This window comes from Electrophorus electricus, chromosome 1 (genome assembly GCF_041902795.1).
Source record: "Electrophorus electricus isolate QZ-2024a chromosome 1, ASM4190279v1, whole genome shotgun sequence".
Lineage (NCBI taxonomy): Eukaryota > Metazoa > Chordata > Actinopteri > Gymnotiformes > Gymnotidae > Electrophorus > Electrophorus electricus.
The window spans coordinates 30,312,564-30,337,932 of NC_137497.1; the positions used below are offsets into that span (position 1 = coordinate 30,312,564).

The following is a 25,369-nucleotide window of genomic DNA, read 5'->3' on the forward strand; positions in this document are numbered from 1 at the left end:
AAGTCTGGTGAAGAGATGTTGAAATGAGGTGTGGTGTGATCCAGATAGTAAATGGAGAATCTAGAAAAGCACAATAGTTGGTTAGGTAGCACATTTTAGCACATTTTTTCTTGTAAATATTGATGAAGTATCACTGGAAAGGTCTTCAAACTGGAACAGAGCCCTAGCATTCCCCAATTCAGTTTCAGTGGTTCAAGGGAACAACCAACCGGCTCTTGTTATTTAGTGCTACACCTTGTTTACATCTGAAATTTACATCAAGGTTCTTAAACGTGGCTCTCTATTTTGGATTCTGTTCATTTTAGGTGAACTGATCAGAAGGGAAACACCTTTATGCTGGGTAAAATTTTAAAATTGTGTTACATGCTGGAAATTAAAGTTCACATCCATATCCAAGTTATAAATACAATTCACAAGCTGAAGCTAACTATATCTTAGTGCACAGTATAACTAGCCACAGTGATATTTACTATTTTAATTCTTTCAAAACAGATGAATATATGGCTTTGTTCCTATAATTCAGTTTGTACCTTATTGTCATTTAAAATAACCATTGATATTGCTGACAATTTGTTTTTTTTTGCAGCATTGAAATTGTTTCATATATATAATGACTATCAATTACAGACCACAAGGTTCCTTTTTTTTAATAAGAAGATACAATTAACCACTGGTAGAGACTGAGGATCAAACTTGTCCAAACAGGATTGTAATATTAGCATTCACAAGGTGTTTTGTCACAATGTCCTTCACCATAGTATTTTTGCATTTTTCTCATTGCTGTTTTATGTTACATTAATAAATTAAACATATATTTACATTTCTACTATGAATCTTTTAAAGGTGGGCTGGCCATTGTAATGTCTCGTTTGTTTGGCCTAGGCCAAAAACTATTTTTCTGTTGGTTTTACTCTCATTTAACATTTTCAGCATTGGAAACAAAATGGCTCTGTTGCATTTGGTGTTGATATCATTATGGTAGGCTTTAGTGGATGTACTAGTGTATATGTTAACAAATAGATGCACACCACCAGCTGTCCTAAATCTTTGTGTTAAATATTTTACACTGATACAAATGAGCTAGATCCCTTCTAAAGTTCCAGTTATTACTGGCAACTATACCTTTGTCTTTAATTGAAAACCTGTCTTAATTGATTGGTATTAATCCTTATGAGAGAAAATCCAACCAGAAATGAAATATATTGGTTTAAAGTGAAAGTAATGAATGATGTACTGTATATTTTTAGTGCTGAGAACCAGTCTGTATAAACCATTTGAACTGGACATTTTTTCAAGGCATTGTCTTCTGTAAAAATTGCATTGTGTGAAAATCAAAATTACTCTAAGCCTGTTCAGAATGGTGCATGTATTGGTCATAACGGGCCATGTGGATGAGCTTATGACTTCATACGTGTGAAAAAAGAAAGGAAAATAGATTTCTGGGATTTTATATTCTTATTGTTTTTTTATCAACTGTTGTATCACATCATAAATGTATTCTATATGTTGTAAACGTTCACATATTTCATATATAAAATAGTATTCAGTTAATAAAGTAAGAACATTTGCATTTAGCTCAGTCATTCTTACTAGTTTGTATACTCTCTATTATACGCAGAAATAAAAAAATAATATCGTAGCATACCATGGAATGTGATCTTTTATGCATAATCAGGAGTTAGCAAAGAACTAAAACTTCTCATATACCCCAAATTTAGGCACAAGCGTACTCCTACTCAGTGTTTCCGAGAACATCCAGTGTGTGTCTGCTGTTTGGTCAAAACCAAATCAGTCCTGAAAGAGGCCCCGTCAGCTGTCTTCTGAACATTACAGCAGCGATCAGAATGCTGAGCAGTTTTACAGTAACAAAGAAAAAAATACTAACATAAATGCTTGTTTGGTTTATTTATGAAAAGTTTGGAAAAGGATGTGGTCGAAAGCTGTCTTTTTTAAGGCTCTTTAGGACTTATTGAGGATTCGCCACAGAGACCCGGACATGTAGTATGGTCTCAGCATGGTGCCCTCATTACGCTCCAGATCCTCCACTAGAGGAGACAAAAACATTACAGTGGAAGTGAAAACAATGTAGTCCTGTTGATTGGAATATATAGTAGCTTAAGACTGAAATGTGAGCTAATAATGTTTTTTATAATTCTACTCTCTCTGAAGTAAAGGGACTGGACCATGCAAGCTTTCAACTGTGTGTGCCCAGTGTCATGAACTGGTGGAATGAGTGTGTGTGTGTGTGTGTGTGTGTGTGTGTGTGTGTGTGTGTGTGTGTGTGTGTGGCTTACAGAAGCAGAGAAAAAGGGTGTCCACACACATGCTGTACACACTGAAGAAGCCCTGAGCGATCAAGTAAGCTCCTGCCATCACCGTCTAAAAAAACAGCAGTAGTAGATATATACGCTGGGCCGTCAGTACTATAACAGGCACTGCTCTACAGAATAAATGTGTAAATCCTGGTTATTTATAAAGTGACTTTACAGTTGCTGTCATTAAACCCATTTATACAGTGTACTGAATATGCTGATGTTTTGATCTCACACAGAAGCAAGTGTCAGCACTTGAGTTTGTTCTGAGGTTATCCGACAGTGGAGGCAATACATACGATAACGGGCAACCAGTAGTAATGCAGCAGCTGAATCTGGAAATTGTCATCTGGCAGCCTGATTCTCCCAGAGAAGAAGAAGAAAGCCAGCAGACCTTACAGGGAATGTAGAAAACCCCCAGAGTTACCTTTCAAAGTGTGTTGTACCTTTTAAATGTGATGAAGTGTAGTATGGGTAACATACACATGACTTCACACTGTATTTCTCACCCACTAATCCGACCACCAGCACCTTGCCGGAAAACAGCAGTGTGTCTGTAACACAGTCCAACACCACCACCCTGTGGACAGAGGGACATGGTCAAGGACAGCGTGCTAAACTTGAGCTAGAACAATTGGTACTCATATTAAAAATATGTATACAAATTATTTTCACATGAGTATGTACTGATAAATTCCTCCAGTTAATATTTTTGCCTTTAAAACAAGGAAATGGAAGTAATTTGTTCCACAACAGCAACATTAAATCATTCACATTCACACACAACCCCATACGTTCAATAATATGTACGAAACATCTCCTCTGTCTGAGGACTTACCGGTTAATATTTCTCCTCAAGAGCATATAAGCATTCTTGCCAGACACATGGAAATTGTTTCCATGTATAGCAATCTGTATATTATCAACCACAAACAGCATGTTGAGTCAGATTGTACACTCAGTAAATTTCACTAGTCATATGGACACAATTACATACTTTGATGCTATTACCACAAAGTGAAAAAAAAAACCATATCATACTAATATACACCATACAGTTTTTCATTTAGTTTTTATCTAATACTCATACTAACGCTAGACAACCGATCACTGAAGACACATAAAAACAGTTATTTCAGCATCGATCATTTTTTTGTGTGCAGCTGGATATGAGACACACCATGATATAGGTGTTTCTGTGGAAGAACTTGAGGAATTTATCCAGGAACCAAAAGCAGCATTTGAGGGACATCATCACAAACTGACAACAGAAATTCCGGCAGTCTGTGGAGTAGACAATTGTGTCACATTACAGTTACAGACAGGAGAAAGCAGGACTAAGGTCATGAAGGTTTTATATATATTGTTACCTCTGAACCTATGGTCAAGATATTCCAGTAACATCCGAGGGACCTGGAATATGGTAAGGATGACAGCACCCAATGCTAAAGAGCCGACATGACACCTTGAAAAAAAGCAGTTTAGTAGACTTTAGAGGTGGGGAGCAGTTAGGACTCTGTACTAGGTTAGTAGTCACCAAACCAAGGGAATGTACTTTCGGGTGTGGCTGATATCAAAGCAATCGGAGCGGAGCAGGGATGAAACACGAGTGCTATGTACCCTAGTGTCCGGATGAAGGCTTGTAAGAGAGGGTACGGGAGAATGTCTGCTGGTTTACTGAAGGCCCAGTAGAAGGATGCGAAGGTACCGGCTAGTGTACACTGGCCCAGGGCGATGATGAAGTTCACGCACCAGAGGAAAGCCAGCAAATTATAGATCTGCAGGTAGGGTGCGATCCTTGAGAACAAGTCCGTGTCATCGTATTTAAAAAACACACAGCGCACAGATGGACAATCAGGATGGAGAGAAGCACTGAATTCCTGAAAAGAAACAAGAAGAAGACAACAACAACAGTATAAATAAAAGGAAAGAGATGTGAAATGAATCATTACCAGGCTATTGGAACATGTCAGTAATCTGAATGCATCTAAAATAAGTCATTGTGAAGTATGAATATCATATGAATATCATATACATTCACCATATTATGTCTGTATGAAGCTGCAAATAGCAAAATGTGAATGTTATACTATATATTTGAAAGGGAACAATATTACAGTTTGGGTTTATAGTGTGTGGGTGTATGTAGGCGACTGACCTTGGGAATGCAAATCTCTGAGCCTGTGATAGAACTACAGTTGGCTATGGAGGAGTTGAGAGCAGCGACATGGTATACAGGAGCACCTGATGTGGCTAAATACCTGAGGGCAGTAATGGTCAAGGACACAGCCTAACACACACACTCTACACACAAAATACTGACACAAGCACATTTTCAACAACAAACTACCAATACAATCCAAGCTACAGCACTAATTCAGTGGCGAGGACAGATATACAGTTACTGCCTTGCTTTGTTAGCAGGAAGTGAAGGTAGGTGAGAAGAGGAAGTGGCAGAGGATACAGGCTAGTGATTCCCCAGTAGGCCATGCTTATCACCACCAGCAGGAACGTCACCAAGGGGTAAGCCAGTGTGGTCATCACACAACTCACCGCCCTACACACAGCACAGAGCACAAAAGGCCTCATGTAGCCTTAAGAGCACAAGAGAGCCTTTATACAGGCTGCCCCGCGAAGTGGCTTTATATGAGTAATAATGTAGGAATGCCGAGACTGCACTGATTTGAAGAAAAATGTTAATGGGTTTCTTGTATCCAAGGTGATTTTCTGTTTATAAACAACAGCAACAACAACAAAAACAAGAAGGACATAGCAGATGGCTGACATTTGTTTAAAGAAATGCTGGCAATGGATATATTTACTACCGCCTATGTGTCTCAAGGCCTAAAAAGCTCTACCTGTTGGACTCTTTGATCAGTGCCAATGCAACAGATATTCTCCTCCCCCGATGTGTCAGGAAGAGTAAAATTACGAATTCCAAAAGACACAGGCTCACCACTGCCACATAAACACAAACACACAAAAATCATTCACATACAGCAACAGTATAAACCAAAGCCATGCATCCATTCTTAGAAAAATTCCTTTCTTTACAACATGTTTGTTTCTACTTTATATACTGTCAATACATGTCTTGTGAGAAAATCTGATAGCCCTTACAGAAGAACAGCCACGTCTCTTTCACTTGAAGGTAGACAGAGAATTCTGAATTATAAGTAATGTCACCGAGGGTGAGTTTGGAGTGTCTGTAGTGGTTATATTCCCGGTAACAGTAGTAGATACCTGAGAAAGACAGAGTAGACAGCTTACATCCTCATTCACTAATCTAACCCCCTGCAATTTGTCTTTAAAATTAAGGGTCCCATGCAGAGTTCATACACTATAGGGCAGCAAATCAGTGCCAGTCATAGAACCATCCACAGTAATTTGGTATTTTCCTTGTTTCAGTGCAGCAGGAGACCATTCATGAAGGGCTTAATTATTACCCAGTGAGCTGGTCGCTAATGGCAGGTATGTTAAAACATGTATTGTACAGGCTTACCATACGCTGCAGCTACGAGCACTCCCACGATGAGAGCCAACAGTAGCACGAACATCAGATATCTCATAAGCAGGAGGAACATGAGGCTAACAACCATAGCAACCACCAGACCTCTGAGAGAGAGAGAGAGAGAGAGAGAGAGAGAGAGAGAGAGAGAAATATTTACTTAAAATGCATACAGAAAGTTTCAAATTTGTTGTGTATTACTCATCTTAAAATTGATTTAACTATTTTTCCTCATCAATCTAGATAAAATACTCCTCAACAAGAAAACAAACATTGGTTTTTATAATGTTTTGTACATTTATTTAAAATAAAAGTCTGAAATACTGCATTAACATACATATTGAGGTCTGTTGTTAAGACAGTTTTTATTGAGCTCTGTTGAATCCTACTTCTATCAATGGTCCCTGTAATTTTTTTTAAACTTCATTAGGGTTCACCTGTGCTTCACTGAATTGACTGAACATAATCAGGGAAGGCAGAAATCTGTCTGTTTATGGACTCACAGTTCATAGTGTCTGAGTGAAAGCCAAGTCATGAAGTTCAGAGAATTGTGTCAAGAATTGTGTCAAGACACAGATCAGGGGAAGGTTACAAGAAATATTCTGCAGCTTGGAAACTGCCCAAGATCACAGTAGCTTCCATCATTCTCCAATAGAAGAAGTTTGAAACCACAAACAGTCTCCCTAGATCTCGCTGGCCAGTATTATATGTAGTATTGTATTGCATATAGTATTGTATTCTATGCAGATTGATGAAGGAAAATCAACTGAAATCTTTCTGTATATATATATATACACACACACACACACACACACACACACACACACACACACACACACACACACACACACACACACACAGACACACACACACACACACACACACTATAGAATGTCTGGGTGTAATACAATCTTGTATAAAACTAACTTACATTAATATCCAATACCATGATGTAGCAAAATCCTCAAAAATCCGTAACCCCACTGACTTAAAGTTGAATCCTGAAACAAGAGAGCTGCAAGCAAAAAATACTGGTCAGCAAAAGCAGCTTATAGATCAACACCAACCATCCATGCATATGTGTGTGTGAGTGTGTGTGAAGGATTACTCCATAGCACTCTTTATGTGCTTGACTGTTTCATCTACGGAAGCGAATCCAGGGAGAGAGAAGTCTGGAGGAACGTCCTGTAGTTCAAAGCTAGGCAGGCATTTCCCTAGTGCTGAGGGGAGAGAGACACAGAGAAACAGAAAAATAATATGACTGTAAAAATGAAACCTACTGACTTATGATGGCGGTAAATGCACAGTCCTGGTGGTTTGGTTATGTTTTAGTGCATAGCATAGTCAAACTGTTACAAAACAGGATGGACAAATAGACAGGTAGTTGTAAAGGTAATCCTGCTGTCTGTACCTGGTTTACTTGGGGTGTAGAAATACGGACAAAGCTCTTGATTGAGGATGTCTTGAACACTCTGTAGTAGAAATGCATGTGAAAATCTCATTAACATACTGAATCCTATGTATGTGTGATTGGCTTAACCAATGAATTAATTCCATCTACTTGGAACAAAGGGTTGCATATTGCAAAGACTTCTGATATGACAGATTCTGTTCTGTCAAGAGGGTGGTGAGGATTTATTTGCCAGCGATAAAGTTGGTTACATTGCTCATTTGCAGTGTGAGGTTTTACCAATGTGGTTTGGGCAAGGTCAAGTCTAGGATCACAATACTGCTGCTGAAAGAAGTCTTTAGGTAGGGCATCTGGGGCATACGCCTCTGGGGGCAACTTCCAGAACTCCGAAGGGCATTTTTTAACACAGACCTGCAAGCCAATGCACAAACACACAGAGTGAAGGAGATCTTATTTGAGCAGCTAAACACAGTGTTGCTTTTCATATTTATATCTACACTTCATTGTTCATTGCATGATACAGCAAAAGGCTCCTAAACCAAGCAACAAAAAGATACCCAAGCCCCCAGACTTACAAACTTGCATTCACATACTACATAATAAACTGTTTTGTAATAAATGAGTCTCATGTGCAGATTTCTAATAGGCTACATTCAAACGTGTTCAGCCTCTGTACAATTTCAACAGGAAATCTTTGTGGAAATCTCACTTGAGTGGTTGGACACTGGAGACCCTCTAGAGTGGCATCCATTTCTGTGGTTGCTCTGGCACACTTCAGAACGTCAAAGTAGAGGACATTTGGTTTGTCACTGAAACACAAGAGGATGCTGGAAACAAATGCAGCTTGACACATGAATATTAGCCAATTAAAGAAACTATTTTTATTCAGTTTTTTGAGGATGTGCATCAGGCTTCAGTGGTGTAGTCACACCATTACTCCCCTAAGTGTTCTTTCTTCTAGGGTGAGTTTGATTGGGGTAAACAATAAACTCCGTAGTGTTGTGACACTCCTAGACCTGAGTTTGGACCCTTTGTTTTAGAGGCAATCATTAAACATGTGTGATTTGATTGGGTCCACTTGTTGCTGTGAATTGCCAATCATGAAAATATTTAACCTAAAATCTAACCCATCTTGCACTGTTGCTCTTTAATGTATCCACATGATTTGAACCTGCACAGCTCCACTGTAATGCTAGTTCTACTCATTTGAGAGAATATTGACAGTGTTCCTTACATACTGAGTGTGCTGTTTTGGTATTCCTGTGAAGACATAAATACTAATCCAGTATGTGAGGGACTTACAAATTGACTCCAGATCCACAGAACATCCCAGTGGAATTCCGGGGCAACAGGACATGACGAGGGTCTCCATACAACAAAGCTGTGTTAGAACCTCTGTTAGAAGGATATCTCACAAGCCATACATGTGTAAAAGACCTTTCTTATAAGCCCAGAATAATCATTTTTCCATGAAAGTGTAGTTGGAAATGTTTCTTACCCAGGATGCCAATAAGCATATAGCTGACAATGGCAGCCACAAAAGTCATACAGCAGATAATGTCTGTACAACTCCTGAAGAAAAACAAGAAGTATTGCTACACACTTGTATCATTTCAATTATGTAATAAAGTTATTTAGCTAAGTCAAATGAGTTTCAAATAAGTCTTAGTAGATCTATGGCCTTCATATATTTCTTGTATAGAGCTAATAACAGACATTCTGTGATCCATGATCTGTGTGCTTTAAATAGTTTACTAAAGTCAACTGATATGAAGGAGTAAATGGGAGGAACATTGAGAGATTTAAGGACTCACCTCTTGCTAACTGGTCCCCTGAAAAAAGGCTCATATGGGAAAGGTTCCCCTGAGAACATAGAATATAATGAGTTTAAACCTATGAAAAACATACATTCAGTCAGGTGTGTCTGAACTTTTGACTGGTACTCTATATTTTGTCTAACACATTTTATATACAGTTACATATTTTTATGACACCTTCTGTACACATATGCTTTTGATCTGATACATAGTTACAGATCGTACACTACATGAATGTTTTTAATATGAAGTAGACCTAGCAAGTATGTAAGAGCTATTATAATTTTAACATGAAATGTACATGATAGTTTTGTGCAATGTTTTTTTGTTAACCATTGCATATGGCGTATGGGATTCTCATAAAATCTTTGGCATATGGATGGATATATCTGAAAAAACAAACAAACAAACAAAAAAAAAACACCTCACCATTATAATCCGGTTTCCTGACCATCGTACTCTTCCTCCTTGCACTTTCGATCACACAGAGTCCTCAATGTGTAATGTTACAGTAAAAAATATTCTTACATATGATACTCTGTTCTTATGACGCACACATTCCAGGTTATGGACACATTGTGACGTGTCACAGCACGTTCTCATTCTCAGCTCATCAACAAAGGCATCTTGGTCGCGAGCACCTGCCTTCCATGCTGTGCGATGCTCACACTCTGCTTGCTATGTCATGCGTCGGATATTTAGGCCTATACGCTTAAACTGTCCAAGGTTACTGTGCTTTTAACGTACTAAAAAAAGCTAAACAAATAATAAAATAATCTTTACATAATAATGTAACCTTAGGCTTGTCACCAAGATATAACCTGAGGCTAAATGACACGTCCCCCGTCCCCTCCCAAACTACGTCTATGCGACTGACAAATAATTTTTTGACAATTCTGAAAAAAAAACTTTAAAGTCTGTAATGTATGCCAGAATAAATGAATGCTCCCAACTCCAATTTTTATCAGGAAGGACATGGACCCTGATTGATTGTTTATTTGAGATAAATAAAAGTCTGCAGTCAGTCTGCGCTTAAAAGAAGACTCTCCCGCCCCCAATCGAGTAACACTTTTAGTACATTTTACCGTCATTCATCGTCGAATCACAGGACGATCGCCGTGTGATTCGTCTGTTCGTCTGTCACTCAGAGCTGATCCATTTCTACGTGTGTTATTGATGAATTTGTGTGTCAATCTGTGTGAAACTAAACAATAAACAATCATGAAATCATTACGGCGTTCCCTTCACGTCGGATACATTTCCAAAAATGTTGTAAAACAAGTTTACAGCTGCTGAAGTTGCAGCAGTTTTGGAAAATAGCGGCGAAGGTAACGGAGCTTTAGAGCCTGAGGGTTTGATTCCTTTGATGAAGAAGAATACAAAAATAAAAGATATCGATGGCTAAATTTATATGATTTTACAATGTTGCTAACGAAACAACAGTGGATTAAGATAGCTACTATATATACTGCTTCTGTGAAAAATTAATGAAATTGATTTCTGATACACTTAGCACAGTAAAAATAATACAGTAAAGTACAGTGGGAAAACAAATCACACACGCACACACACACACACACACACACACACACACACACATATATATATATATATATATATATATATATATATATATATATATATATATATATATATATATATATATATATAATTATTGTCAAAGGTTTGTTTTTAAGCATGACAACAAAGAAAGTAATGCTTTCTGAAATTAACTTAAATTTCTTCTTTCATTCCAACAGATGAGAGGTTATTTTAGCCTTTGACTGAAGATAAGGCACATGCACTACACAAATTTTACTTCCTCAGCTCTAGTATATTTGTAGAGAAAGACAAAGAGAGAGTGTGTGTTTGTGTGTATGCATGTGTGTATCTGTCTCACATCTGTGGCCCTTTCATGCTCGGCAATCGGGCCTTCTACCAGAGGTCTGGAAGTTTTAGCTTTGCTGCTCCCAGGTTTGCACTCTTGTGGACTGAGATTGACAATGTCATTCTTGAGATCTGTTGAAGCTACTCCTCGAGCTTAGGAGTCACTGCCCCAGGTTCCCCTATCACCACTGGGACAACCTTGATGCTAACCCTCCACATTCTCTCTTCTTTCAGTCCCTGGTATTTTTGCAATTTCTCATATTGCTTCCTTTAGATGTTTCTATCACCACTACAGTTTTCTCTATCTTGTCCACTGTCTCAAGCATGACTACTGCAACAGCATATATCAGTTTCTTGGTTCCAGTTACACTGGTTACTGGTAATGTGCATATTGCAGCTTCATATCTGTTAGCACACTGTCTGATGACAACCAGTGACATCACTCGTCAACTTTCTGGAATTTCCAGAGCGACATTTTTGGGGTTTTTCCTTCAATTTACTTCAGTGAACATGTTATTTTAGTTTTAATTTACATGTGCATTTATTGTAGTATCTAAGATAATGTGAACTCTTTAGGGAGGTCTATTAGGTGGTGCTTGGCCTTTAAACCTATGACAACAAAGGAGACATTCTTATTTTTGTGACATGCTTTAAGATCTCGCCTATGGTAACTTTACCCTGGTAGAAGTATTCTATCGACTTTTTCAGCCATCAGCAGTAAGTCGTAGTCAGTGTCTCATTGACAGTCTTTGTGCTGCCTGTACAGGATGAAGCCCAATGACTTGCTAGAAGAGGTGCAGCTGCCTGTCCAACATTTTTCCTTCCGGAGCCCCGTCCTAAGCTCCGCCCCCACACTTCCAGAGGTGGCTGCAGAGCACAGCCAATCCAAGGACAGTTCCAAGTCCAATGTGTGAACAGCACACGCTTACACAGTGCCACTTTCGTACCCGTCCCGTTTGCTTCCATCTGGGATGACCGCAAATATTTAGCCAAATCACTTGAACCACTCTTCATTAAAAACATCAAATATAAAAGACAAATGCTCAGTACTGTCCAGACCCAACAAGTGCCTGACATATTCATTATCTAAAAATCCAGTGGACAAGCAAAAAAATTAGAATGCCAAATCTGAAGTGCCAAAATGTGCCTCTTACCTGCTGTCACATACTGTCAGTATGTATTAGGACCAGAAATCTTGTATACTGTTTGCTTAATTGAATCTCATGTGAAGTCCCTTGTAGCCAAACTAACATTTGGACAAAGCAAATTCAACACTAACTGCCCTGATTCTTTTATACGTTTAGATTTTTTAATTATTATTATTATTTTTTTGACATGTTTCAGTTAAAGACATGTTTCATTGAAAGAAAAAAAAATAATGTAGAAAGCAACTACGTTGGAACTACATCTCAAGAATTCGAAGATGTCTACACAAAGTCCTACTCAAATGCTTTACAGTGTTGCCAAATATACACTGCTTTGATTTTCACTGATATTTTGAACATCAGTGACCAAAGGCAGTTACTGTGGGACCAAAATCATACTGTGTACTGTGGCATTTTATGTATGTTGTCCATAATCAGTATTTAATTTTGTTTTGGTGTCAGTTATGGCCAGAGAAATCCAAAACCCAGTTCCTTTCACTGACCTCTGCAGAATACCTCTGTGTGTAAGTCTGGTGAAGAGATGTTGAAATGAGGTGTGGTGTGATCCAGATAGTAAATGGAGAATCTAGAAAAGCACAATAGTTGGTTAGGTAGCACATTTTAGCACATTTTTTCTTGTAAATATTGATGAAGTATCACTGGAAAGGTCTTCAAACTGGAACAGAGCCCTAGCATTCCCCAATTCAGTTTCAGCGGTTCAAGGGAACAACCAAGCGGCTCTTGTTATTTAGTGCTACACCTTGTTTACATCTGAAATTTACATCAAGGTTCTTAAACGTGGCTCTCTATTTTGGATTCTGTTCATTTTAGGTGAACTGATCAGAAGGGAAACACCTTTACGCTGGGTAAAATTTTAAAATTGTGTTACATGCTGGAAATTAAAGTTCACATCCATATACAAGTTATAAATACAATTCACAAGCTGAAGCTAACTATATCTTAGTGCACAGTATAACTAGCCACAGTGATATTTACTATTTTAATTCTTTCAAAGCAGATGAATATATGGCTTTGTTCTTATAATTCAGTTTGTACCTTATTGTCATTTAAAATAACCATTGATATTGCTGACAATTTGTTTTTTTTTTGCAGCATTGAAATTGTTTTATATATATAATGACTATCAATTACAGACCACAAGGTTCCTTTTTTTTTTAATAAGAAGATACAATTAACCACTGGTAGAGACTGAGGATCAAACTTGTCCAAACAGGATTGTAATATTAGCATTCACAAGGTGTTTTGTCACAATGTCCTTCACCATAGTATTTTTGCATTTTTCTCATTGCTGTTTTATGTTACATTAATAAATTAAACATATATTTACATTTCTACTATGAATCTTTTAAAGGTGGGCTGGCCATTGTAATGTCTCGTTTGTTTGGCCTAGGCCAAAAACTATTTTTCTGTTGGTTTCACTCTCATTTAACATTTTCAGCATTGGAAACAAAATTACTTTGTTGCATTTGGTGTTGATATAATTATGGTAGGCTTTAGTGGATGTATTAGTGTATATGTTAACAATTAGATGCACACCACCAGCTGTCCTAAATCTGTGTTAAATATTTTACACTGATACAAATGACCTAGATCCCTTCTAAAGTTCCAGTTATTACTGGCAACTATACCTTTGTCTTTAATTGAAAACCTGTCTTAATTGATTGGTATTAATCCTTATGAGAGAAAATCCAACCAGAAATGAAATATATTGGTTTAAAGTGAAAGTAATGAATGATGTACTGTACATTTTTAGTGCTGAGAACCAGTCTGTATAAATCATTTGAACTGGACATTTTTTCAAGGCATTGTCTTCTGTAAAAATTGCATTGTGTGAAAATCAAAATTACTCTAAGCCTTTTCAGAATAGTGCATGTATTGGTCATAACGGGCCATGTGGATAAGTTTATGCCTTCATACGTGTGAAAAAAGAATGGAAAATAGATTTCTGGGATTTTATATTCTTATTGTTTTTTATCAACTGTTGTATCACATCATAAATGTATTCTATATGTTGTAAACGTTCACATATTTCATATATAAAATAGTATTCAGTTAATAAAGTAAGAACATTTGCATTTAGCTCAGTCATTCTTACTAGTTCGTATACTCTCTATTATACTCAGAAATAAAAAAATAATATCATAGCATACCATGGAATGTGATCTTTTATGCATAATCAGGAGTTGGCAAAGAACTAAAACTTCTCATATACCCCACATTTAGGCACAAGCTTACTCCTACTCAATGTTTGCCAGAACATCCAGTGTGTGTCTGCTGTTTGGTCAAAACCAAATCAGTCCTGAAAGAGGCCCCGTAAGCTGTCTTCTGAACATTACAGTAGCGATCAGAATGCTGAGCAGTTTTACAGTAACAAACAAAAAAAGACTAACATAAATGCTTGTTTGGTTTATTTATGAAAAGTATGGAAAAGGATGTGGTCGAAAGCTTTCTTTTTTTTAAGGCTCTTTAGGACTTATTGAGGATTCGCCACAGAGACCCGGACATGTAGTATGGTCTCAGCATGGTGCCCTCATTACGCTCCAGATCCTCCACTAGAGGAGACAAAAACATTACAGTGGAAGTGAAAACAATGTAGTCCTGTTGATTGGAATATATAGTAGCTTAAGACTGAAATGTGAGCTAATAATGTTTTTTATAATTCTACTCTCTCTGAAGTAAAGGGACTGGACCATGCAAGCTTTCAACTGTGTGTGCCCAGTGTCATGAACTGGTGGAATGAGTGTATGTGTGTGTGTGTGTGTGTGTGTGTGTGTGTGTGTGTGAGTGTGTGTGTGGCTTACAGAAGCAGAGAAAAAGGGTGTCCACACACATGCTGTACACACTGAAGAAGCCCTGAGCGATCAAGTAAGCTCCTGCCATCACCGTCTAAAAAAACAGCAGTAGTAGATATACACGTTGGGCCGTCAGTACTATAACAGGCACTGCTCTACAGAATAAATGTGTAAATCCTGGTTATTTATAAAGTGACTTTACAGTTGCTGTCATTAAACCCATTTATACAGTGTACTGAATATGCTGATGTTTTGATCTCACACAGAAGCAAGTGTCAGCACTTGAGTTTGTTCTGAGGTTATCCGACAGTGGAGGCAATACATACGATAACGGGCAACCAGTAGTAATGCAGCAGCTGAATCTGGAAATTGTCATCTGGCAGCCTGATTCTCCCAGAGAAGAAGAAGAAAGCCAGCAGACCTTACAGGGAATGTAGAAAACCCCCAGAGTTACCTTTTAAAGTGTGTTGTACCTTTTAAATGTGATGAAGTGTAGTATGGGTAACATACACATGACTTCACACTGTATTTCTCACCCACTAATCCGACCACCAGCACCTTGCCGGAAAACAGCAGTGTGTCTGTAACACAGTCCAACACCACCACCCTGTGGACAGAGGGACATGGTCAAGGACAGCGTGCTAAACTTGAGCTAGAACAATTGGTACTCATATTAAAAATATGTATACAAATTATTTTCACATGAGTATGTACTGATAAATTCCTCCAGTTAATATTTTTGCCTTCAAAACAAGGAAATGGAAGTAATTTGTTCCACAACAGCAACATTAAATCATTCACATTCACACACAACCCCATACGTTCAATAATATGTACGAAACATCTCCTCTGTCTGAGGACTTACCGGTTAATATTTCTCCTCAAGAGCATATAAGCATTCTTGCCAGACACATGGAAATTGTTTCCATGTATAGCAATCTGTATATTATCAACCACAAACAGCATGTTGAGTCAGATTGTACACTCCGTAAATTTCACTAGTCATATGGACACAATTACATACTTTGATGCTATTACCACAAAGTGAAAAAAAAACCATATCATACTAATATACACCATACAGTTTTTCATTTAGTTTTTATCTAATACTCATACTAACGCTAGACAACCGATCACTGAAGACACATAAAAACAGTTATTTCAGCATCGATCATTTTTTTGTGTGCAGCTGGATATGAGACACACCATGATATAGGTGTTTCTGTGGAAGAACTTGAGGAATTTATCCAGGAACCAAAAGCAGCATTTGAGGGACATCATCACAAACTGACAACAGAAATTCCGGCAGTCTGTGGAGTAGACAATTGTGTCACATTACAGTTACAGACAGGAGAAAGCAGGACTAAGGTCATGAAGGTTTTATATATATTGTTACCTCTGAACCTATGGTCAAGATATTCCAGTAACATCCGAGGGACCTGGAATATGGTAAGGATGACAGCACCCAATGCTAAAGAGCCGACATGACACCTTGAAAAAAAGCAGTTTAGTAGACTTTAGAGGTGGGGAGCAGTTAGGACTCTGTACTAGGTTAGTAGTCACCAAACCAAGGGAATGTACTTTCGGGTGTGGCTGATATCAAAGCAATCGGAGCGGAGCAGGGATGAAACACGAGTGCTATGTACCCTAGTGTCCGGATGAAGGCTTGTAAGAGAGGGTACGGGGGAATGTCTGCTGGTTTACTGAAGGCCCAGTAGAAGGATGCGAAGGTACCGGCTAGTGTACACTGGCCCAGGGCGATGATGAAGTTCACGCACCAGAGGAAAGCCAGCAAATTGTAGATCTGCAGGTAGGGTGCGATCCTTGAGAACAAGTCCGTGTCATCGTATTTAAAAAACACACAGCGCACAGATGGACAATCAGGATGGAGAGAAGCACTGAATTCCTGAAAAGAAACAAGAAGAAGACAACAACAACAGTATAAATAAAAGGAAAGAGATGTGAAATGAATCATTACCAGGCTATTGGAACATGTCAGTAATCTGAATGCGTCTAAAATAAGTCATTGTGAACTATGAATATCATATGAATATCATATACATTCATATACATTCTTGGGAATGCAAATCTCTGAGCCTGTGATAGAACTACAGTTGGCTATGGAGGAGTTGAGAGCAGCGACATGGTATACAGGAGCACCTGATGTGGCCAAATACCTGAGGGCAGTAATGGTCAAGGACACAGCCTAACACACACACTCTACACACAAAATACTGACACAAGCACATTTTCAACAACAAACTACCAATACAATCCAAGCTACAGCACTAATTCAGTGGCGAGGACAGATATACAGTTACTGCCTTGATTTGTTAGCAGGAAGTGAAGGTAGGTGAGAAGAGGAAGTGGCAGAGGATACAGGCTAGTGATTCCCCAGTAGGCCACGCATATCACCACCAGCAGGAACGTCACCAAGGGGTAAGCCAGTGTGGTCGTCACACAACTCACCGCCCTACACACAGCACAGAGCACAAAAGGCCTCATGTAGCCTTAAGAGCACAAGAGAGCCTTTATACAGGCTGCCCCCGCGAAGTGGCTTTATATGAGTAATAATGTAGGAATGCCGAGACTGCACTGATTTGAAGAAAAATGTTAATGGGTTTCTTGTATCCAAGGTGATTTTCTGTTTATAAACAACAGCAACAACAACAAAAACAAGAAGGACATAGCAGATGGCTGACATTTGTTTAAAGAAATGCTGGCAATGGATATATTTACTACCGCCTATGTGTCTGAAGGCCTAAAAAGCTCTACCTGTTGGACTCTTTGATCAGTGCCAATGCAACAGATATTCTCCTCCCCCGATGTGTCAGGAAGAGTAAAATTACGAATTCCAAAAGACACAGGCTCACCACTGCCACATAAACACAAACACACAAAAATCATTCACATACAGCAACAGTATAAACCAAAGCCATGCGTCCATTCTTAGAAAAATTCCTTTCTTTACAACATGTTTGTTTCTACTTTATATACTGTCAATACATGTCTTGTGAGAAAATCTGATAGCCCTTACAGAAGAACAGCCAAGTCTCTTTCACTTGAAGGTAGACAGAGAATTCTGAATTATAAGTAATGTCACCGAGGGTGAGTTTGGAGTGTCTGTAGTGGTTATATTCCCGGTAACAGTAGTAGATACCTGAGAAAGACAGAGTAGACAGCTTACATCCTCATTCACTAATCTAACCCCCTGCAATTTGTCTTTAAAATTAAGGGTCCCATGCAGAGTTCATACACTATAGGGCAGCAAATCAGTGCCAGTCATAGAACCATCCACAGTAATTTGGTATTTTCCTTGTTTCAGTGCAGCAGGAGACCATTCATGAAGGGCTTAATTATTACCCAGTGAGCTGGTCGCTAATGGCAGGTATGTTAAAACATGTATCGTAGAGGCTTACCATACGCTCCAGCTACGAGCACTCCCACGATGAGAGCCAACAGTAGCACGAACATCAGATATCTCATAAGCAGGAGGAACATGAGGCTAACAACCACAGCAACCACCAGACCTCTGAGAGAGAGAGAGAGAGAGAGAGAGAGAGAGAGAGAGAGAGAGAGAGAGAGAGAAAGAAATATTTACTTAAAATGCTTACAGAAAGTTTCAAATTTGTTGTGTATTACTCATCTTAAAATTGATTTAACTATTTTTCCTCATCAATCTAGATAAAATACTCCTCAACAAGAAAACAAACATTGTTTTTTATAATGTTTTGTACATTTATTTAAAATAAAAGTCTGAAATACTGCATTAACATACATATTGAGGTCTGTTGTTAAGACACTTTTTATTGAGCTCTGTTGAATCCTACTTCTATCAATGGTCCCTGTAATTTTTTTTAAACTTCATTAGGGTTCACCTGTGCTTCACTGAATTGACTGAACATAATCAGGGAAGGCAGAAATCTCTGTTTATGGACTCACAGTTCATAGTGTCTGAGTGAAAGCCAAGTCATGAAGTTCAGAGAATTGTGTCAAGAATTGTGTCAAGACACAGATCAGGGGAAGGTTACAAGAAATATTCTGCAGCTTGGAAACTGCCCAAGATCACAGTAGCTTCCATCATTCTCCAATAGAAGAAGTTTGAAACCACAGTCTCCCTAGATCTCGCTGGCCAGTATTATATGTAGTATTGTATTGCATATAGTATTGTATTCTATGCAGATTGATGAAGGAAAATCAACTGAAATCTTTCTGTATATATAGACACACACACACACACACACACACACACACACACACACACACACACACACACACACACACACAGACACACACACACACACACACACACACACACACACACAGACACTATACAATGTCTGGGTGTAATACAATCTTGTATAAAACTACCTTACATTAATATCCAATACCATGATGTAGCAAAATCCTCAAAAATCCGTAACCCCACTGACTTAAAGTTGAATCCTGAAACAAGAGAGCTGCAAGCAAAAAATACTGGTCAGCAAAAACAGCTTATAGATCAACACCAACCATCCATGCATATGTGTGTGTGAGTCTGTGTGAAGGATTACTCCATAGCACTCTTTAAGTGCTCCACTGTTTCATCTACGGAAGCGAATCCAGGGAGAGAGAAGTCTGGAGGAACGTCCTGTAGTTCAAAGCTAGGCAGGCATTTCCCTAGTGCTGAGGGGAGAGAGACACAGAGAAACAGAAAAATAATATGACTGTAAAAATGAAACCTACTGACTTATGATGGCGGTAAATGCACAGTCCTGGTGGTTTGGTTATGTTTTAGTGCATAGCAAAGTCAAACTGTTACAAAACAGGATGGACAAATAGACAGGTAGTTGTAAAGCTAATCCTGCTGTCTGTACCTGGTTTACTTGGGGTGTAGAAATACGGACAAAACTCTTGATTGAGGATGTCTTGAACACTCTGTAGTAGAAATGCATGTGAAAATCTCATTAACATACTGAATCCTATGTATGTGTGATTGGCTTAACCAATGAATTAATTCCATCTACTTGGAACAAAGGGTTGCATATTGCAAAGACTTCTGATACGACAGATTCTGTTCTGTCAAGAGGGTGGTGAGGATTTATTTGCCAGCGATAAAGTTGGTTACATTGCTCATTTGCAGTGTGAGGTTTTACCAATGTGGTTTGGGCAAGGTCAAGTCTAGGATCACAGTACTGCTGCTGAAAGAAGTCTTTAGGTAGGGCATCTGGGGCATACGCCTCTGGGGGCAACTTCCAGAACTCCGAAGGGCATTTTTTAACACAGACCTGCAAGCCAATGCACAAACACACAGAGTGAAGGAGATGTTATTTGAGCAGCTAAACACAGTGTTGCTTTTCATATTTATATCTACACTTCATTGTTCATTGCATGATACAGCAAAAGGCTCCTAAACCAAGCAACAAAAAGATACCCAAGCCCCCAGACTTACAAACTTGCATTCACATACTACATAATAAACTGTTTTGTAATAAATGAGTCTCATGTGCAGATTTCTAATAGGCTACATTCAAACGTGTTCAGCCTCTGTACAATTTCAACAGGAAATCTTTGTGGAAATCTCACTTGAGTGGTTGGACACTGGAGACCCTCTAGAGTGGCATCCATTTCTGTGGTTGCTCTGGCACACTTCAGAACGTCAAAGTAGAGGACATTTGGTTTGTCACTGAAACACAAGAGGATGCTGGAAACAAATGCAGCTTGACACATGAATATTAGCCAATTAAAGAAACTATTTTTATTCAGTTTTTTGAGGATGTGCATCAGGCTTCAGTGGTGTAGTCACACCATTACTCCCCTAAGTGTTCTTTCTTCTAGGGTGAGTTTGACTGGGGTAAACAATAAACTCTGTAGTATTGTGACACTCCTAGACCTGAGTTTGGACCCTTTGTTTTAGAGGCAATCATTAAACGTGTGATTTGAGTGGGTCCACTTGTTGCTGTGAATTGCCAATCATGAAAATATTTAACCTAAAATCTAACCCATCTTGCACTGTTGCTCTTTAATGTATCCACATGATTTGAACCTGCACAGCTCCACTGTAATGCTAGTTCTACTCATTTGAGAGAATATTGACAGTGTTCCTTACATACTGAGTGTGCTGTTTTGGTATTCCTGTGAAGACATAAATACTAATCCAGCATGTGAGGGACTTACAAATTGACTCCAGATCCACAGAACATCCCAGTGGAATTCCGGGGCAACAGGACATGACGAGGGTCTCCATACAACAAAGCTGTGTTAGAACCTCTGTTAGAAGGATATCTCACAAGCCATACATGTGTAAAAGACATTTCTTATAAGCCCAGAATAATCATTTTTCCATGAAAGTGTAGTTGGAAATGTTTCTTACCCAGGATGCCAATAAGCATATAGCTGACAATGGCAGCCACAAAAGTCATACAGCAGATAATGTCTGTACAACTCCTGAAGAAAAACAAGAAGTATTGCTACACACTTGTATCATTTCAATTATGTAATAAAGTCAAAAGAGTTTCAAATAAGTCTTAGTAGATCTATGGCCTTCATATATTTCTTGTATAGAGCTAATAACAGACATTCTGTGATCCATGATGTGTGTGCTTTAAATAGTTTACTAAAGTCAACTGATATGAAGGAGTAAATGGGAGGAACATTGAGAGATTTAAGGACTCACCTCTTGCTAACTGGTCCCCTGAAAAAAGGCTCATATGGGAAAGGTTCCCCTGAGAACATAGAATATAATGAGTTTAAACCTATGAAAAACATACATTCAGTCAGGTGTGTCTGAACTTTTGACTGGTACTCTATATTTTGTCTAACACATTTTATATACAGTTACATATTTTTATGACACCTTCTGTACACATATGCTTTTGATCTGATACATAGTTACAGATCGTACACTACATGAATGTTTTTAATATGAAATAGACCTAGCAAGTATGTAAGAGCTATTATAATTTTAACATGAAATGTACATGATAGTTTTGTACAATGTTTATTTGTTAACCATTGCATATGGCGTATGGGATTCTCATAAAATCTTTGGCATATGGATGGATATATCTGAAAAAACAAACAAACAAACAAACAAAAAACACCTCACCATTATAATCCGGTTTCCTGACCATCGTACTCTTCCTCCTTGCACTTTCGATCACAGAGAGTCCGCAATGTGTAATGTTACAGTAAAAAATATTCTTACATATGATACTCTATTCTTATGACACACACATTCCAGGTTATGGACACATTGTGACGTGTGAAGTCACAGCACGTTCTCATTCTCAGCTCATCAACAAAGGTAGCTTGGTCGCGAGCTAAACAAATAATAAAATAATCTTTAAATAATAATGTAACCTTAGGCTTGTCACCAAGATATAACCTGAGGCTAAATGACACGTCCCCCGTCCCCTTCCAAAACTACGTCTATGCGACTGACAAATAATTTTTTGACAATTCTGAAAAAAACTTTAAAGTCTGTAATGTATGCCAGAATAAATGAATGCTCCCAACTCCAATTTTTATCAGGAAGGACATGGACCCTGATTGATTGTTTATTTGAGATAAATAAAAGTCTGCAGTCAGTCTGCGCTTAAAAGAAGACTCTCCCGCCCCCAAGCGAGTAACACTTTTAGTACATTTTACCGTCATTCATCGTCGAATCACAGGACGATCGCCGTGTGATTCGTCTGTTCCTCTGTCACTCAGAGCTGATCCATTTCTACGTGTGTTATTGATGAATTTGTGTGTCAATCTGTGTGAAACTAAACAATAAACAATCATGAAATCATTACGGCGTTCCCTTCACGTCGGATACATTTCCAAAAATGTTGTAAAACAAGTTTACAGCTGCTGAAGTTGCAGCAGTTTTGGAAAATAGCGGCGAAGGTAACGGAGCTTTAGAGCCTGAGGGTTTGATTCCTTTGATGAAGAAGAATACAAAAATAAAAGATATCGATGGCTAAATTTATATGATTTTACAATGTTGCTAACGAAACAACAGTGGATTAAGATAGCTACTATATATACTGCTTCTGTGAAAAATTAATGAAATTGATTTCTGATACACTTAGCACAGTAAAAATAATACAGTAAAGTACAGTGGGAAAACAAATCACACACACACGCACACACACACACACACACACACACACACACACACACACACACACACACACACATATATATATATATATATATATATATATATATATATATATATATAATTATTGTCAAAGGTTTGTTTTTAAGCATGACAACAAAGAAAGTAATGCTTTCTGAAATTAACTTAAATTTCTTCTTTCATTCCAACAGATGAGAGGTTATTTTAGCCTTTGACTGAAGATAAGGCACATGCACTACACAAATTTTACTTCCTCAGCTCTAGTATATTTGTAGAGAAAGACAAAGAGAGAGTGTGTGTTTGTGTGTATGCATGTGTGTATCTGTCTCACATCTGTGGCCCTTTCATGCTCGGCAATCGGGCCTTCTACCAGAGGTCTGGAAGTTTTAGCTTTGCTGCTCCCAGGTTTGCACTCTTGTGGACTGAGATTGACAATGTCATTCTTGAGATCTGTTGAAGCTACTCCTCGAGCTTAGGAGTCACTGCCCCAGGTTCCCCTATCACCACTGGGACAACCTTGATGCTAACCCTCCACATTCTCTCTTCTTTCAGTCCCTGGTATTTTTGCAATTTCTCATATTGCTTCCTTTAGATGTTTCTATCACCACTACTGTTTTCTCTATCTTGTCCACTGTCTCAAGCATGACTACTGCAACAGCATATACCAGTTTCTTGGTTCCAGTTACACTGGTTACTGGTAATGTGCATATTGCAGCTTCATATCTGTTAGCACACTGTCTGATGACAACCAGTGACATCACTCGTCAACTTTCTGGAATTTCCAGAGCGACATTTTTGGGGTTTTTCCTTCAATTTACTTCAGTGAACATGTTATTTTAGTTTTAATTTACATGTGCATTTATTGTAGTATCTAAGATAATGTGAACTCTTTAGGGAGGTCTATTAGGTGGTGCTTGGCCTTTAAACCTATGACAACAAAGGAGACATTCTTATTTTTGTGACATGCTTTAAGATCTCGCCTATGGTAACTTTACCCTGGTAGAAGTATTCTATCGACTTTTTCAGCCATCAGCAGTAAGTCGTAGTCAGTGTCTCATTGACAGTCTTTGTGCTGCCTGTACAGGATGAAGCCCAATGACTTGCTAGAAGAGGTGCAGCTGCCTGTCCAACATTTTTCCTTCCGGAGCCCCGTCCTAAGCTCCGCCCCCACACTTCCAGAGGTGGCTGCAGAGCACAGCCAATCCAAGGACAGTTCCAAGTCCAATGTGTGAACAGCACACGCTTACACAGTGCCACTTTCGTACCCGTCCCGTTTGCTTCCATCTGGGATGACCGCAAATATTTAGCCAAATCACTTGAACCACTCTTCATTAAAAACATCAAATATAAAAGACAAATGCTCAGTACTGTCCAGACCCAACAAGTGCCTGACATATTCATTATCTAAAAATCCAGTGGACAAGCAAAAAAATTAGAATGCCAAATCTGAAGTGCCAAAATGTGCCTCTTACCTGCTGTCACATACTGTCAGTATGTATTAGGACCAGAAATCTTGTATACTGTTTGCTTAATTGAATCTCATGTGAAGTCCCTTGTAGCCAAACTAACATTTGGACACAGCAAATTCAACACTAACTGCCCTGATTCTTTTATACGTTTAGATTTTTTAATTATTATTATTATTTTTTTGACATGTTTCAGTTAAAGACATGTTTCATTGAAAGAAAAAAAAATAATGTAGAAAGCAACTACGTTGGAACTACATCTCAAGAATTCGAAGATGTCTACACAAAGTCCTACTCAAATGCTTTACAGTGTTGCCAAATATACACTGCTTTGATTTTCACTGATATTTTGAACATCAGTGACCAATGGCATTTACTGTGGGACCAAAATCAGACTGTGTACTGTGGCATTTTATGTATGTTGTCCATAATCAGTATTTAATTTTGTTTTGGTGTCAGTTATGGCCAGAGAAATCCAAAACCCAGTTCCTTTCACTGACATCTGCAGAATACCTCTGTGTGTAAGTCTGGTGAAGAGATGTTGAAATGAGGTGTGGTGTGATCCAGATAGTAAATGGAGAATCTAGAAAAGCACAATAGTTGGTTAGGTAGCACATTTTAGCACATTTGGATTCTGTTCATTTTAGGTGAACTGATCAGAAGGGAAACACCTTTATGCTGGGTAAAATTTTAAAATTGTGTTACATGCTGGAAATTAAAGTTCACATCCATATCCAAGTTGTAAATACAATTCACAAGCTGAAGCTAACTATATCTTAGTGCACAGTACAACTAGCCACAGTGATATTAACTATTTGAATTCTTTCAAAACAGATGAATATATGGCTTTCTTCTTATAATTCAGTTTCTACCTTATTGTCATTTAAATTAGCCATTGATATT

General features: G+C 38.3%; 2 protein-coding genes across 2 annotated transcripts; both read right to left on the bottom strand.

Annotated features, from left to right (window-relative positions):
- Positions 1 to 1,825: 1,825 nt before the first annotated feature.
- On the bottom strand, positions 1,826 to 10,143 carry LOC145659672 (choline transporter-like protein 4). Its single transcript, XM_081722458.1, has 23 exons — positions 10,134 to 10,143; positions 9,046 to 9,094; positions 8,730 to 8,803; positions 8,534 to 8,612; positions 7,941 to 8,040; positions 7,554 to 7,642; positions 7,382 to 7,433; positions 7,232 to 7,292; positions 6,929 to 7,040; positions 6,752 to 6,835; positions 5,815 to 5,927; positions 5,433 to 5,555; positions 5,171 to 5,270; positions 4,777 to 4,869; positions 4,471 to 4,573; positions 3,933 to 4,192; positions 3,683 to 3,777; positions 3,493 to 3,596; positions 3,151 to 3,224; positions 2,822 to 2,892; positions 2,612 to 2,706; positions 2,295 to 2,379; positions 1,826 to 2,045 (listed from the first exon to the last, which is right to left on the bottom strand). The coding sequence occupies exons 1-23, from the start codon at positions 10,141 to 10,143 to the stop codon at positions 1,960 to 1,962; spliced, it is 2,112 nt and encodes a 703-aa protein (XP_081578584.1). The 3' UTR covers positions 1,826 to 1,959.
- A 4,424-nt stretch (positions 10,144 to 14,567) lies between these two features.
- On the bottom strand, positions 14,568 to 22,532 carry LOC145659673 (choline transporter-like protein 4). The gene is made up of 23 exons (XM_081722466.1): positions 22,523 to 22,532; positions 21,549 to 21,597; positions 21,246 to 21,319; positions 21,050 to 21,128; positions 20,459 to 20,558; positions 20,072 to 20,160; positions 19,900 to 19,951; positions 19,750 to 19,810; positions 19,447 to 19,558; positions 19,270 to 19,353; positions 18,313 to 18,425; positions 17,931 to 18,053; positions 17,669 to 17,768; positions 17,274 to 17,366; positions 16,965 to 17,070; positions 16,540 to 16,799; positions 16,290 to 16,384; positions 16,100 to 16,203; positions 15,759 to 15,832; positions 15,430 to 15,500; positions 15,220 to 15,314; positions 14,903 to 14,987; positions 14,568 to 14,653 (listed from the first exon to the last, which is right to left on the bottom strand). Exons 1-23 carry the CDS (start codon positions 22,530 to 22,532, stop codon positions 14,568 to 14,570), a joined length of 2,115 nt encoding a protein of 704 aa, XP_081578592.1.
- Positions 22,533 to 25,369: the final 2,837 nt, after the last annotated feature.